This window comes from Crocuta crocuta, unplaced genomic scaffold (assembly GCF_008692635.1).
Source record: "Crocuta crocuta isolate KB4526 unplaced genomic scaffold, BGI_CrCroc_1.0 scaffold1079, whole genome shotgun sequence".
Classification (NCBI taxonomy): Eukaryota; Metazoa; Chordata; class Mammalia; order Carnivora; family Hyaenidae; genus Crocuta; species Crocuta crocuta.
In genome coordinates this window covers 577,135-594,337 of record NW_027529995.1, presented here as the reverse complement: position 1 = coordinate 594,337, position 17,203 = coordinate 577,135, and the positions used below count along the sequence as shown (strand labels likewise).

Here is a 17,203-nt window from a genome sequence, read left to right as displayed (position 1 = left end):
CCTCCTTCTCTGTTTTATTTTTTATTTTTTCTTCTCTTCCCTTATGTTCATGTTTTGTTTCTTTTTTTTTTTGATTAATTTTTTTTTAATGTTTATTTATTTTTGAGACAGAGAGAGACAGACAGATCACAAGCAAAGGAGGGGCAGAGAGAGAGGTAGACACAAAATCTGAAGCAGGCTCCAGGTTCTGAGTTGTCAGCACAGAGCCCGACGTGGGGCTTGAACCCACCATCAGTGAGATTGTGACCTGAGCCGAAGTTGTACACTTAACCAACTGAGCCACTCAGGGGCCCCTGTTTTGTTTCTTAAGTTCCACATATGAGTGAAATCATATGATATTTGTCTTTCTCTGGCTGACTTATTTCGCTTAGCATAATATACTCTGGTTCCATCCACACTGTTACAAATGGCAAGATTTCATTCTTTTTGATCCCTGAATTATATTTAAATGTTTACTAATCTATTGAGATCTCCTTTTTTTTTTTTTTTTTTGCTGTTTTACCAAACTGACTTAAGCGAAAATGGTTTATTGGCTTACAAAATGAATTCCTTTCGTATAGGTAGTTGTAGCTTCAAGCATGGCTGGCTCCAGAGGCCCAAAGGAATCCTTGTGGCTTAGTCTCTTTCTTGGCAACTGATGGATCTTTCCTCTGTGTTGGCTCCATTCTCGGCTATTTCCATTTGGTGCCCCTAGCAGCTCTGGTTTCGTAATCCTTATAGTTGGTAATCCTGGGACTTCCAACACAGCACCGCAACAGAGACTCATTGGCCTGGCTTATGTCATGCGCTCATCCCCGAACCAATCATTGTGGCCACATGCATAAAATATTCTGACATTTCTCTAAGAACTTGCATGTCCTAAGCTGAGCCTAGGTTAGGTGCGTGCCTCCATTGTCCAGGAGCAACCATATCGGTACCCTCCATGAGACTTCTCCATCTCGTCTTTAAGGGGCTCTTAAAGATAAAGGGATAAAGATAAGGGGCTCTGAGGGATTAAAGATAAGGGTTAAGCAGGACCTTGAAGAGCAGAAATATATCTGAGGCAGGTTAGCTATTAATGATCTCTACCAGAAAGGCACAGATCCAGAAAATCCAGTGAATTGAAAAAACAGAGACAAGGAGACATGACATGAAATGTGTAGGACAGAGGGAGGCCCAGACTGAGGGAGGAAGATACTGAGGAACAAATTAGAGGTATTATGAAAGACAGAATTATGAGGGATAGACAGAGAAGCACAGAGAGATGAAAACCGAGAGAGTAGTATTTGTAGATGAAATGGCACAATAAATTCTCCTCCAACTCACCCCCCCCCCACGTACTCACACACACGTACTCACACACGTGGAAGCAATGCCAAAGAGATGTAACAATTCCCAGAATCCTGGAATAACAGGTTTATTTGGTATGAGGGTTCTAGGATGGTTGTCTGAAACATTCATTCAGGGATGGTGGGACACCTATTTCTAGAAAGTAGGTTGTGAACCATGGTGAAGCCACAAATCCAAGTCCCGGTAGGATCGTGTATTCATTCATTACATAAATATTTTGTGAAACTGCAAAAAGACAGCCACAGGCTAATGAAAAGTTTCTCAAAACTTGAACAGATGTTTCTCCAAAGGTGGACAAATGAACAAAATACACAGAAGATGCCCAACAAAATTCATCATGAGGGAAATGTAAATCAGACTACAGTGAGCTACCACTTCCCACTCACTGGGTTGGTTAGAATTTGCAAAAGTGAAAAAAGTGTCAGGAAAGATGTAGAAAAATTGGAACCCTATACCTCATTGGTGGGAATGTAATGTCGTGTAGTGGCTATTCATAGTGACATTATTCACAGTAGCCAAAAGGTGCACACTATCCAAATGTCTATCAAAAGACGAGTGGACTGAGGCACCTGGGTGGCATCCAGTTGGCCATCCAGTTCATGGTTTTGACTTAGGTCATGGTCTCATGGTTCATGAGTTCGAGCCACACATAGGGCTCGGTGCTGACAGTGCAGAGCCTGCTTGGAATTCCTCTCTCTTCCTTTCTCTCTGCCTCTCCCTGCCTTCTGCCTCAAAATAAATAATCTTTTTAAAAAGTTAAAAAAAGAAAGATGAGTGGATAAACAAAAGTATAGACACACAATGACATGTTAATCAGCTATAAAAAGTCATGAAGTACTGATACATACTACAGTGTGGATGAACTATAGGAAGTGTAAGAAACTAGACACAAAATATTTTTATTGTTCCATTTATATGAAAAGTCCACAGCAGGTAAACCTATGGAGACAAAATGCAGATTGGCAGTTGCCATTGGCAGTAGGACAGGGTACCAGGGAGTGATTGCTTAATGGGTATAAGGTTTTCTTTTTCTTTTAAATTATTTTTAATGTTTATTTTTGAGAAAGAGAAACAGAGCACAAATAGGGGAGGAGCAGAGAGAGAGGGAGACACAGAATCCGGAACTGGCTCCAGGCTTTGAGCTGTGAGCACAGAGCCCGAAGCAGGGCAGAAATCCATGAACTGCAAGATCATGACCTGAGAAGTTGGATGCTTAATGGACCAAGCACCCAGGTGCCCCTTGGTTTTTTTCTTTTTTTATGTTTATTTACTCATTTTGAGAGAGTGTGTGTGAGAGGGAGAGGGGCAGAGAGAGAGGGAGGGAGAGAGAGAATCCCAAGCAGTCTCCACGCTAGGTACAGAGCCCAATGTGGGGCTCGATCTCACAACCATGGGACATGACTTGAGTCGAAATAAGGAGTTAGATGCTTAACAGACTGAGCCACCCATGTACCCCTTAATGGATACAGAGTTTTCTTTTAGGACTATGAAAATGTTTAGAACTTGGTACAGATGATAATGGTTGCTTAACACTGAGAAGGTACTAAAGGCCACTGAATTTTTAGTCATATGTTAATGGTTAATATGTGGTTAATCTAAAAATAGTTATGTGAATTTTACTTAAGTTATATTCATGTTTTGTGTTCTTTCATGTGATGGTCAGTCAGGTGCAGCCACAAGAGAATAGAAGCACAAAATAAAGCACCTCTCAGAGGAGGTCACTGCATGTCACACAGGGTCATCAGGTTTTGGTCAAGTGGCAGAAGACAAAAATGAGAGAAAAACTTTTCCCATGACCTATGTTGGAGTGGGAAAGGCAAAACAGGATAGGGTAAACAGTTTAGGACTAGCTGGTTTGAGTGTTTTCTGTGACCTGCTAAGTTGTTGGGGGGTGCAGATGCCTAGTACTTGGCTTGGGATGATTAAGGCAGAGGAATACAGCCCTCTGAGGTGTAGAGGACAGAGAAAAAGGAGGCATGGCCCTGAACTGGCTAGTTTGCAGATGAAAGGCATACTCTAGGATTAGTCCTTTGCTATTTTTAAGAACTAACTACCTAGACCTGGGCAAGGCAGTGTCTCCCAACCCAGAAAGGGACTCTTTTTTAAGATGATAAAATGACATAATATACAGAACCTAAAAAATATATACAATGACACACTGGAAAGGGAAAGGGAAAGAGACAGAGAAACAGAACCTACGGACCTAGGTGTTGGGAACATAGATTTGAACCTGGATCCTTGTGCTCCTGAAGCTCACCCTCTAGTGGGAGCAACAGAAAACAGAAAACGAGGCAAGATATCCTTGGGTAGCGATGGGAACTTTGAAAACAGGAAAGCAGAGTCAGGTGCTAGAGCATACAGTAGGGGTGGGGAAGCCATTTCAATAAGGTGGTCAAAAAAGGTCTCTTTGAGGAGAAAGCATGGAGCAGAGACACACCTGATTGGAGGGAAAGCTCCATCTGGAAGAGTATCCAAGGAGAGGAGGCGACAGGTGCAAAGTGCTGAGATGGGAATGTGCAGGGAGGCCTGAAGAGCAGGGTGGCCAGGGAGGACATGGAGAGGGTGACATGGCCAGGGCCAGACCATGCAGGCTTATGTAGACTACAGGAGGGCTTTTGGAATTGTTCTTCATTTACTGGGAATACACTGAAGAATTAAGGGCATCAGGGGACACAGCCTCCATGTGGCCCAACTACAGGAGGTGCCATTTACATGGACCACAGTGTGAGGGAGTCTCCCTGAAGTTGGTAGAGTTGGTGACCCTGAATCCCCAACTCTCCCACCCATGGTAGACACTGCTAGTCAATTACAGATTCCTCTCATCCAGCACCTGGTACTCAGAATCCTTTTCACAAGGAACCCCAGATGACCTCCATCACTTTTTCAGAGCTGACCGTGACATGCCCAGTATCTGCCATCATTTTCCCTGACCCTTTGCTGACACAAGGACCCCCTGGAGCTTGTCTGACAGAGATCTGGTGACACAGAGTTGGGGCAGACCTGATTAGTTCTTTATTGGGAAGGGGATGCAGTCTGTAATCCGGCAAATCTGTGACCCCAGAAAAATCTCGAGTTCTAGTCCCAGATGGGATCCTGTGAGGTCGTAGCTGCCCTGGAAAAAGCCACGGGAATGGCAATTATGCCAGCGCCAGTACACCTGGATGATGCGGACAGCACGGAGCAAACGGCAGTATCGCTGACGTATGCGCCACATGCGGACCAAGGACTGCAGCTTGACCACTGCCCATTCTTGCCGCACGTAGAACTCTAAGGCTGCTCGTTTCCTCTGTGCCAGCAGCTTCGCCAGCGTCATCTTCCACCACTGCTGAATGATCCATGCTCTGAGTGTTGCGTGCAGCAATGTCCTGCGCACCAGGGTGCCCCGCCACCAGGCCTGGATCTTTATGGCTTTCAGTTCTTGGTCAGGGAGCTTCTTTTTCTTTGGGGGAAGAGGTTGCAAAGGCAAAGAAGGGACTCTCAGGGGACCTTCCCCACCCAACTCAGCTCCACACTGTGCCAGGAATGGCTCCTGATCCTTTATCAACAATGGCCCCTTCCTCAGAAGTTCAGGAGTACTGGGCAGTGAGCCAGTAGACCAGATAGGTATCTTGTCTCTGCCCCTCTCTGGTTAATGAACCTGGACACATCACGTTCCCTGAGTCTCAGGGTCCTCATCTGCCTTGGCTACCACATGGTGACATGGACCTGCTTGGCCAGCCTGGAACCAGTACTCCACATATCATGTTGCACCTGGGCCTGGCCACCTACCTGGGCTGCATGTCTTCCCTTCCACCCCACCTGGAGGCTGGAGAAGTGGCATCCTTTGTTAGCCTTTCATGCCTGACTCTAGCTCAACCCACAACCTGCTGTGTCTCCCTGGCAAGTCACAGTACAGAAGTTTCTCTGCTCCACACGGTCTGGAGTCCTTCTCGTTTATTTCTCATTTTCACTCTTTTTCGTTCTCACACCTTTGAATTCAGTTAGCATGCATACATGCACACATGCACATACACACACGCATGCGCTCCCACATAGTTCTACACTCGGCTCTCCCTGAACATGGCAATGCCTTCTCCACACACAGCCTCACCGCTCCACTCCCCACTTGACATGGTCTGATCCCCGCTTGTCAGGGGCTTCCATCCCCACAACCAAGTCTCCGGGCCTCAGTCCCCCACCTTTCTCTGACCGAGAAGGAACCAGGAGGGAAGGATAACCAAGGATGAGTCCATCTCTGCTCGCTCCAGCTCGGAATGGGCCAACCATTCGTCCTGGTTGTCTGGGGACGTTCTCGGGTTATGCTTATTGTTCCTAAGGAATAATCCATAGCACCGTCTTTCACTCACATGTGATCCTGGTTCAGGTGACAAATTTTAGGATCATGCCATGCTATGGGGCACAGAGAGGACAACCCATCACTCCTGGGTAACTGGGGTCAGAGATGTTGCAGATAGGAGTCACCTTCAACTCTGAAGGCCTCTCACTTACCTTTGGAGGGGGTGGCGGTGGCAGTGGTGATGTGGATGGAAGCTGTATTTTTTTTATTGTCTCTTTATTTTTCGGCAATCTGGTTTCATCGACTTCTTCCATTATGATTTCATGAATCTGGCCAAACTTCTGTAATCAGAGTTTAGAGAGGAAAGGTGTTGGCAGGTGTTCTTTGTACAATTTTGTGCCAAATCCACCACACACTCAACCTCCTGCCTTGCCAGAGACCCTAGATGTAGGACTGGCACCTGGGTTAACGGTGCAAATCCACCTTCCCCTGCCTGCAACTTTGGGCGGCTCTCTCTTACACAAAACGGAACGCCCATGATTTGGATGTAGATGGTTCAAATCCTCTCCAGTCTGCAATCCCCGAAATTCCCCATGGTTAGGGGCTCAATGGTTTCATTGTTCCCAAGTCTGTGCGGCAGCCTGGCAGGAGGAGGAAAGGGGGAGACAGGGTTATGATGTCATAAGTGCACCTATGACTCAGGCACTAGGGTGGTTCCAGACAGTAGAGTTTGTTTTGGTGCAAATGTGGAAATCTTCCCACTCTTCCCTACCCCAAATGCCCAAAATTTGGCTAAAAAGGCAGCACACGATAAATATTTACCCACCGGCACTAAAGCATATATAAACAGTCATTCTGGCTGGTTGGTAAAAACATAAATATGAGACAATTTAAGTCTTCATTTATAGAGAATTCAATTACATGCATTTCAGTTCAGACAAACAATGGAACCATATAAAAATTAGAAAGAAGGGGTTTGGAGCAAATCTTAAGCGCTTCACTGAACGTTTACAAATGGCTGAGAAGCACATGAAAAGATACCCAACATCATTAGTCATGAGAAAGGAAAATTTGCACCACAGTAAGATACCTTAGAGAATGGAGAAAATAAAAATACTGACAACACCAAATATTGGCAAAGACACACAGCAGTTGAATCTCTAATAAAACTGCTGGTGGGAAGGGAAGAAACAGCAACACTTTGGAAAGGGGTCTGGCAATTTCCAATGAAAAGAAGCATATATTTGCCCTATAACTCCTCAGTTCTTTTTTTTTTAGTTTTTAATTTTAAAAAATTTTTTAAACGTTTTTTATTTACTTCTGAGAGTGAGAGAGAGAGACGGTGCGAGCAGGGGAGGGTCAGAGAGAGAGGGAGACACAGAATCCGAAGCAGGCTCCAGGCTCTGAGCTGTCAGCACACAGCCTGATGTGGGGCTCGAACCCATGAACCGTGAGATCATGACCTGAGCCGAAGTCAGACACCTAACTGACCAAGCCACCCAGGCGCCCCTAACTCCTTAGTTCTACTCATAGGTACTTACACAAGAGAAATGAAAACACACATCTGCAAAAGAGCTGTGCGTACCTGTTCACAGCAACTTTTTTTTTTTTGCAAATAGTTTATTGTCAAGTTGGTTTCCATATAACACCCAGTGCTCATCCCCACAACTGCTCTTCTCCATGCCCATCTCCACCCTCCCCTTCACACCCATCAGTCCTCAGTTTTTTCTCAGCATTTCAACAGTCTCTCATGGTTTGCTTCTCTCTACCTCCCCCACTGTTTCCCCCTTTTNCTTATAGATTTTGGATGTTAACCCTTTATCTGATATGTCGTTTGCAACTATCTTTTCCCATTCCGTTGGTTGCCTATTAGTTTTATGGATTGTTTCCTTTGCCATGTTCACAGCAACTTTATTCAAAGAGGTCAATGGTGGGGGCGCCTGGGTGGCTTAGTCGGTTGAGCGTCCGACTTTTGCTTAGGTCATGATCTCATGGTTCGAGGGTTCGAGCCCCGCGTCGGGCTCTGTGCTGACTGCCAGCTCAGAGCCTGGAGCCTATTTCAGAGTCTGTATCTCCCTCTCTCTCTGACCCTCCCCTGCTCACGCTCTCTCTCTCTCTCTCTCTCCTAGAAATAAATAAAAATATTAAAAAAACAAAACAAAACAAAAAAAACCCAAAGAGGTCAATGGTGGAAACAACCCCAGTGTTTACCAACAGGTGACGAGACAAACCGTGGTATATTCATTTAATGAAATAATACACAGTAATAAAAAAGGAACAAACTACTGATTCACATGATAACAGATGAATCTCAAAAATGTTACGTTAAGTGAAGGACATCAAAGAGCATTCACAGGATGATTCCATTTATATAAAGTTAGAAAACAGGGAAAACTAAACCATAGATAAAACAATTCAGAATGGAGTTGACATCGGGGGTAAGGTGTAAAAAGTGTTGCCTGCAAACAGCACAAAGAAAGAGAAATTTGTTGTATCTTATTTTGGATGGTGGTTATCAGGGAATACAGAATTATGAAAATTCATCCAACCCCATTAAGAAGAACTTAATAAAGCCAAGAAGAGGGGGTATGTAGAGAGGAGGAGGCCGTCTAAAGTTGGAGGATATTAGTGTGAAGTTAACGGGATGAGGGGGCTGGGGAAGACAGGCGTAGGCTGGAAGATGCAGGCAGAGGTCGTAGAGACACATGGAAGGCACAGGAAGCATCTGTGTGGAGATACAAGTGTTGGGCAATCCCCACATGCCAGACTTGCATCTCTGGATTTCTTTCTTAGTTTAGATCACCACCTAGAAATTTTTTTACTATATTGTTACTTTCTTCCCCTTTTTTAAAAGTGTATTTATTTTTGAAAGAGAGAGAGCACAAGTGAGGGAGGAGCAGAGAGAGAGGGACACACAGAATCTGAAGCAGGCTCTAGGCTCTGAGCTATAGTGCAGAACCTGATGTGGGGCTCAAACCCACAAACCATGAGATCATGCCCGAGCCAAAGTCGGATGCTTAACCGATAGAGCTAGCCAGGCACTCCTATATTGTTACTTTTCAATCCATTCAAGCAGAAATTAAAAACTCTTTTTGATCAGTTTTTCCAGTTATTCTTAGCAAAAGGATTAATCCTAACTACTTAGCATGCCATTATCAGAAGTGGAAGTCTCTCCTGGAGCACTTGTGTGTTTTTAAATCAAAGTGCATTGACACACAAGGTTACATTAGTCTCAGGTGTACAACACACTGATTTGACAAGTTGAACCCCTGCTATATTTTTATCCACCGCCTTATTTTCAACTTCCATTACATTTTGTTAACAAAATACAGGTGTCTCTTTTTCCAGCATTCTTGCATTTATTCAAATTCAAAAATCAAAATTTGATTCTTGTACCAAAGGACTTGTAAACAAAGCACATACAGTCATATGTAGAGCACACGTAACAGCGAAGAGCAGCCCCCCAGGAAACCTTCTAGAATAACAGTCACCAGTAGAGAATTCTGACCAAGAGCTGCCAACAATGGAATGTGTGAAAGCCACGCTTCCCCCCACAGGCCGGGTGCAGGGCCCGGTGAACACAGCTCTGGAACCAGATTCCATCGCAGCCCGTAGGGCAATCTCAGGACTGCACGGACCGCTATGGCTGCTCTCTCGTGGTTTCACACCATCCTCCCTCCAGACATGCTGGGAAGCTTGGTAGCCTGGTGTGTGTGCTCGGGGAAGGGGCAACAGCACCACAGGCTCTTGTGACGTCCCATCAGAGCAGGAGCACACCCTTCATGCTTCTGGAACCAACCACCCAGGAAAGTGGCAAGGAGGCCGGTGGGCGGGAGAGGGACAGAACCAGCTTGCAGAGGATACCTCTTGGGTAACACCATTCTTCACTTTTTTAAAACAGTATTATTGGGGCGCCTGGATGGCTTAGTTGGTTAAGTGTCTGACTTTGGCTCAGGTCATGACCTCATGGTTTGTGGGTTCGAGCCCCGCGTTGGGCTCTGTGCTGACAGCTAGCTCAGAGCCTGAAGCCTGTTTCAGATTCTGTGTCTCCCTCTCTCTCTGACCCTCCCCTTCTCACACTGTCTCTCTCTCTCAGAAACAAATAAAAAATGGTAAAAAAAAATTTTAAAAAGAAATAAATAAAACATTAAAAAAATAAAGCAGTATTAAATTCAGAAGCACACAGGAATACAAAAATAGTAATCCATTATGTTTTATCATCAATACATCTTGGATTCTTACCCTCCCCTTTCAGCAAGGGGAGGTTCTGGAAAAATCTAAACAAGAGACCTATCAATCAAAATAATTCTGCAGAATCTTTCTGAAATGACCCAGAGAAGAATATCAAATGGTATTCACCGGTCCCAGTATACAGAATCTCTGTGACTTCCAGCAATTCTAGAAATATATAGTGCAGTCATATGCTGAGGGGATCCATGCAAAATGTTCAGCAGGTTTTCTGACGTATCTCAGACAGCTTTCATCATTTGTGTGAAAGAACTGCCTTAACCTAACAGAAGAGATCCAATTCAGATTCAGTATCTTGAGGAGGTGAGTTCAGGGCAGGGTACAAAGGCACCACGCAGTAGGTGAGCTCCAGGGAGAGAAGTCTCTGGAAAGAGAAGCACCAAGACCTGGATGCTGCTGCTGGTTGCTGGCTCTAGCAGCCCCATGACCCTTCCTTTGATGTCCAGGGTCACTGCAATCCTGCTTCCACCAGTGCTAGGAGTAGATGCATGAAACAGAACCTCACTGTGATCTTTCCTCTTCAGAATAGTATCTCAGCCACCATCTCCGCTGAGGATCTGTCTATCTGTTCCTTGGTCAGCTCAAAGCACCTGCGAGTGACCTGCGGCTGCCTGGCATCCTCGCTCACCATCAGCTCCCTGGGTTGATATATGCCCATGGCCTGATCCTCCTGGAAGAATCTCTCCACATTCTGGTACACTTCCATGTATTTGTACCTAACAATGAGTTCACCACCCCTGGCGACCCTCTGCGTCCTGCTGGGGGAGGTGGTAGATCTTCTCCAGGCTTTGCAGAGTTCGGGGTTTAGAGCCTTCTGCTCTGAAGCAGAAGCAATGCAAGCTGGTCTGCAAGGAACTTTTCAAACACTCCTTTGGGGTCTCTTTGCTTCCATTTCAGGGTCTCCAGTTCACTGGAATCCATTTTCTCAACCTCAGTGCTTACCTGCCGGGTGCAAGGCCTCACTCTGCCAGGACCTGGCGCTGCCTCCACAGCGTCCCCCAAGTAAGGTGAGGGTGGGCCCCGGGGCAGCCTCCGTGCCCCCACCCCCTGCTGGCCCATGCGAGAGCAGCGGGCTATATGCCCTGCCAGCAACAGCTCTGGATCAGTGTGGGCAACAAAATAACAGGTATTTTTTGATCTAGCAAGAAACTCTATATTTTTAATAGATGAACGCTGCATATTCACATTTATCGTGATTTCTAATGTGCCTGGACTTACTGCGATATTGTTTTATGGCTGCCATGCTTGGTTTTCCCAGGAAGTGGCCAGCAGAAGGGAGAAATGCTTTGTCACTCAGCCCCTGGGGAGGGAGGCTGCACGCACAGCTGCTGCTTCTCGCCTCTTGCCCTGACCTTCCCCGCTGGCTCTGGCTGCAGCCAGACTCTGTTGTCCCACCCTGAGTGGAGATGCCTGGGTGACGGATGCAGAAAAATAAAGCCCAATTTCTATACTCCCTGGGGACAGGTGTTAGAACATGTGCCCTGTCCCTATTCGCATCCCAATGAGCTTGAACCCTTGGGTCTACTTCAGAGAGGAGGTTTGCCAGGTTTGTCATCAGGAGCAGTGGCTTAGGGTGGCCTTAGGGTGGCCCTCTTCTATGTGATAGATTTCTATAAGTGACCATCAGGTTGACTGAGCACGAGGTAGTCTAGGGTTTCTCTATTTTAAGCTACATCTGGCTTTGCAGACCATACAGATATAACAGGAATTGAGGAGAGACCTGGTAACATTGTCTGGGGTCCTGAATCTAGCTGCAGCTAGAGCCACATTTGCCCCTTGAAAACTGGGCCTCGGAAAGATAACCACATCAAACCTCCGGAATCTGGGCAAGTGACCTCCTACCATAAAAGAGGAGATTAAGTGAAGGATCTAGTGAGGAGGGGCTTATCCTGGATTATATGGGCAAGACCTAAATGAGATCACACATATGCTTCATCAGAGAGGTGCCGAGGGAGTTTTGAGAGAGACATGGAAGGGAAGGCAATGTCAAGATGCAGGCAAAGGTCAAGACAGAGGTCACAGCAGAAGCTAGAAGAGGCGAGGAAGGAATTCTCTAGAGCTTCTTGGGGGAGTATGGCTCTCCTGATTACCTTGATTTCACACTCCGGACTACAGAACTGCAAGAGAACAAATTCCCGTTGTCTTAAGCTTCCACGTTTGCAGTAATTTGTCGCAGCAGTCACATAAACTAATATACCCGTAAGTTTTTAAGTGAAGCAGTCAAGTCTCTTTTTTGCTTAAGCCAAGTCAGTTTTCTGTCATTTGCAGCTGAAGGAGTCCTAATTCAGACAGGAGTTCGAGAGAAGAGAGAAGCAAAAGCATGGGGTGTTATTTGAGCATAATGGAGGAGAGAAGAGGGGAAAGGGAAGGGTAGAGAAAAGGGGGTGGTGAGCCCTACCAATGTGGTGATGTGGATGCTGTTGGGGGGAGGAAAGAACAGGTGGAGCCAGCGCAATGGGGATTTTGTCCAGGCCACCATGGTGCCAATACTAACTGATAGGACCATTATGGTGATCGATTATGACACAGGAACATCCATGCTGTATCTACAACTGTGTATGTATGCATGTGTGTGAGAGAGGCAGAGACAGACAGTCACATTCATAGAGACAATAATCAGAGAGAGGAAGCTGACCTGAGACACAACCCAAGAACTGCCAACCTAAGTTTGCCTGAAAGCCTACATGATGGAGCAAGAGCTTTGTGAGAGAAAAGAAGGCAAATAGCGATAAGTCAAATTCCAGTACCTAACAGAACAAAACTGGGACCTGTTAGTTTTATGCAAAGACATAAAAAACCTGGCCCCATACTAAAAGGAGTCAAAGTAATACAAAGTTGGGGTCACGGACTAGAAAAAGCATAACTTGCTTGAGGAAGGAGAAGGAAAAAGGAGGGGAAGTGGTCCCTTCTCAAATCCATGAAATTGCCAAATGTGTAGACAGCCTTTCTTGGTACATATAAGGGCAGACCCAGCCATGGCGGATGCCCAGCCACCACTATCCTCATCAAAGATGATTGTTAAACTTTTATAATGTTTATTTCCCTAATCCTCTCCTTTTAAAAATAATGTCTTTAGGGGCACCTGGCAGAGTTGGTTGAGCGTCGACTCTTGATTTCAGCTCAGGGCATTATCTCATGGTTTGTGGATTTGATTCCACGTTGGGCTCTGTGCTGACAGTTTGGAGCCTGCCTGGGATTCTCTCTCTCCCTCTCTCTTTCTCTATCCCTCCCCTGCTCTCTCTCTCTCTCTCTCTCTCAGTCTCTGTCTCTCAAAAATAAATAAACATTTTTTTTAAAAAAAGAGGGGCACCTGGGTGGCTCAGTCAGTTAAGTGTCTGACTGCAGCTCAGTTCATGATCTCTTGGTTTGTGAGTTCAAGGCCTGCATCAGGCTCTCTGCTGTCAGGGCAGCGCCTGCTTCGGATCCTCTATCTCCCTTTCTCTGTGACCCTCCCCCACCTCACACATGCTCTCTCTCAAAAACAAACATTTACAAATTTTTTTAATGAAAAAATTTAAGAAAAAAATAATGCCTTTATAACACATACATAGAATATGTATCTAGATAGGGACCATATTGTGCAATTCAATTTGTTTTACTTATACCTTCCAAGTCAGTCCATAGAGAATAAACTCATTCTTTGTGGTTTTATTAAGTGCTCCCTTAATGGGGTTCGGTGAGTTTTCACAATTCTGTATTTCCAGGTAAGTACCTCTTCAAAACAAGATGTAGCAAATTTCTCTGTCTCTTTGTGCTGTTTACAGGCAATACCTCTTGTACCCCCGTCCTAGATGTAAACTCTATTCTGAATTACTTTACTTATATTTTCATTTTGCCTGTTTTCTAACTTTATATAAATGGAACCATCCTGTAAATACTCTTTAATGTCTGGCTTCTTTCATTTAGCGTAACATTTTTTAAATGTTTATTTTTGTGAGAGAGAGAGAGAACATGAGCAGGGAGGAGCATAGAGAGAGAGAGACACGCAGAATTCAAAGCAGACTCTAGGCTCTGAGCTGTTAGCATGGAGCCCAACACGGGGCTCGAACTCACGAACTGCGAGATCATGACCTGAGCTGAAGTTGGACACTTAACCAACTGAGCCACCCAGGTGCGCCTAGTATAACATTTTTGAGATTTGCCTATGTTGTGGGCATCAGTAGTTTACTCATTTTCATGTTAAAATTTCTGTCCTATGAATTTGACTGCTTGAGGTACCTCATATACATGGAATCATTTCTTTCTGTGACTGGCTTACTTCACTTAACATAATGTTCTCAAGGCTCATCCATGCTGTAGAAAGTGTCAGAATTTCTTCCCCTTAAAGGCTGAATAATGTTCCATTGAGTGTACATACCGCATTCTGTTTATTCATACATCTGCCAACAGCCACCTGGGTGGCTTCTGCATTTCAGCTATGGTAAAAATGCTGATAAAAACATGGGTGTACAAATACCTCTTTGAGACTTGTCTTCAATTCTTTTGGGCATATACCCAGAGGTGGGATTGCTAGATCATATGTTAATTCTATTTTAAATTTTTTGAGGGTCCACTGAGCTGTTTCTATGATGGCTGCACCATTTTACATCTCCACCAACAGTGCATGAGGGCTCCAATTTCTCCACATCCTTCCCAACATTTGTTGTTTGCTGTTTGTTTTTTTTTTTTAATTTATTTTTGAGAGAGTGCAAGTAGGAGAGGAGAAGAAAGAGGGGTACAGAGCAGCCTGAAGCAGGCTCTGGGCTGACTGGCTGACAGCAGCGAGATTGATGTGGGGTTCAAAATCACAAATTACGAGATCATTGACCTGAGCACAAGTCAGACGCTCAACCAACTGAGCCACCCAGGTGCCCCCCCCCTTTTTTTTAACAGTATCTATCATTATGAGCGTAAGGTGTGTCTCACTGTAGTTTTGATTTGCATTTGCAATGATCAGTGATGTTGAGCATTTTTACATGTACTTATTGGCCATTTGTATGTCTTCTTTGGAGAAACACTTATTTAAATCCTTATTCAAATTGGGTTATTTCTTGTGGAATTTTATTTCTCTATATATTCTAGATATTAATCTCTTAATCAAATTTATGATTTCAAGTATTTCCCCCCATTCTGTGGGTTGCTATTTTAGTCTGTCTTTTGATGCATAAAATTATAGTTCAATTTGTCTATTTTTTTATTTGCTGTATCTTTGGTGATATAGTCAAGAAATTATTGCCAAGTCCAATGTACAGTTTTTTCCCTGTGCTTTCTCCTGAGAGTTTTAGGTCTTACATTTAGGTGTTTGATCTGCTTTGAATTAATTTCTTTATATAGTGTTAGATAAGGGTCCAATTTCCTTCTTTTACATGTGAAGATCCAGTTTTCCCAGCAACATTTTTTAAAAACAGTGTCCTTTCTCTATTGAGTAGTCTTGGCATCCTTTTCAAAAATCACTTGACTATATATGTGAGGGTTTATTTCTGGGCTCTCTGTTCCATTCCATTGGTCTGTCTTTATGCCAGTACCACAGTGCTTTGATTACGGTAACACTGTAGTAACTTTTTTTAATGTTTTTTTTTTTTTTGGTAGTAACTTTTGGTAGTAATTTTTGAAATCAGGAATCAAGAATGTGTGAGTCTTTCAGTTTTGTTCTTCCTTTTCAAGATTGTCTTGACTATTCAGAGTTCCTTGAGAGTCCATATGAATTTTAGAATAGACTTTTTCTATTTCTGCCAAAACATGTCTTTCGAACTTTGATAGAGATGGCATTGAATCTACAGATTGCCTTGGGTAGTACTGACAACTTTACAATATTAAGTCTTCCAATACAAGAATACGGGATGAGTTTCCATCTATTTTTGTCTTCTTTAATTATTTTCAGTCATGCTTTGTAGTTTTCATTGAACACTTGTCTTTTCATTTTCTTTGATATGTTTGTTCCTGTTTTATTCTTTTTTTATGTTATTGCAAATGAATTTTTTTGTCATTTCCTTTTCAGATTGTTCATTGTTAGTTTATAGTAATGCAACTGCTTTCTATCATTGACTTTGCATCCTGCTACTTTGCTGAATTCATTTACTAGTTATCACAGTTATTTAGTGGAATCTTTAAGGTTTTCTACATATAAGATCTTATCATCTGTGAGCAGAGATAACTTTATGTTTTCCTTTATCTTTTCCTTTGGATGCCTTTTATTTAAATTTCTTGCCTAAGTGCTCTGGCTAACACTATGTTGAAGGGAAGTGGTGAAAACAGACATTCTTATTTTGTTCCTGACCTTGGAGGAAAAGCTTTTAGTCTTTCACCATTGAATATGATGTTTGATGTGGGTTTTTCATATATGGCTTCTATTATGTTGACTTAGTTTCATTCTATTCCTAGTTTGCCCCGTGTTTTTAGCATGAAAAGGTACTGAATTTTGTCAAATGCTTTTTCTGCATAATTGAAATGATCATGTGGTTTTTTTCCCCCTTCATTCTGTTAATGTGGTATATTACATTGATGGGTTCTATATGTTGAACGATTCTTGATTTCAGGAATAATTCCCACTTGGTCATGTGTATAATCCTTTTAATATGCTGCTAAATTCAGTTTGCTAGTATTTTTTTTAAAGGATTTTTGCAACAGAGTTCATAAGGGATATTGGTCCCAAGTTTTCTTTCTAGCCAGCCCTGTACATGTTTTTCATGGTCTGATCCCTTGTACTTGGGTCAGCCTTTTTTCCTCTCTTTCTGTGGGTACCTGAAGATGTCCCTCCCAGCTACATCGAGATGCCACTGAGCATGTATCTCTCCAGCTGTCCTCCATGCTTCACAGACACATTCTTGGTCTTTTTTGTTTTAGATATTGTGCGTGAGGAACAAAATTGGAGCATTGTGGTCAAGTATATAAAACTCTTGCTCCTTACTACAAATGAGATGGTAGAGGAAACCCAGGTATCCACAGGTTTGTTTTAATATCTCAGGGCTGGTGCCTTCATTTTCTTCCATAGGAAGCCAGCCACCTCAAGATTTACTGTGGGGGCGCCTGGGTGGCTCAGCCGGTTGAGTGTCCAACTTCGGCTCAGGTCATGATCTCACGGTTCGTGGGTTCGAGCCCCGCGTCGGGCTCTGTGCTGACTGCCAGCTCGGAGCCTGGAGCGTGCTTCGGATTCTGTGTCTCCCTCTCTCTCTGACCCTGCCCTGCTCACGCTGTCTCTCTCTCTGTCTCTCAAAAATAAATAAAACAAACAAACAAAAAAGATTTGCTGTGGCAGCCAGTGCCAAGTGGAAGGACAAGTTCCACCAGGACTTCCTTCTTGGACTTTCCCCCAGCCATCTATATGTCTGCCACAGCACTGGGTCATGGCTGTGGTGACATGGTCAGGAGGAG

The 17,203-nt window shown here is 44.0% G+C and overlaps 1 protein-coding gene across 4 annotated transcripts in view; it reads right to left on the bottom strand.

Moving 5' to 3' along the window:
- LOC144231003 (IQ domain-containing protein F3-like) overlaps positions 1 to 17,203 on the bottom strand; it is a 65,172-nt gene that overhangs the window by 8,233 nt on the left and 39,736 nt on the right. For 2 of the 4 annotated variants that reach the window (XM_077763381.1, XM_077763382.1), the window contains exon 2: positions 5,818 to 5,946. In XM_077763381.1, the coding sequence (XP_077619507.1) occupies positions 5,818 to 5,946 (129 nt within the window). Of the gene's footprint in view, positions 1 to 4,318; positions 4,769 to 5,817; positions 5,947 to 6,125; positions 6,263 to 17,203 lie in introns of those variants that run through there. The other 2 variants (XM_077763384.1, XM_077763383.1) reach the window with 2 other exon arrangements.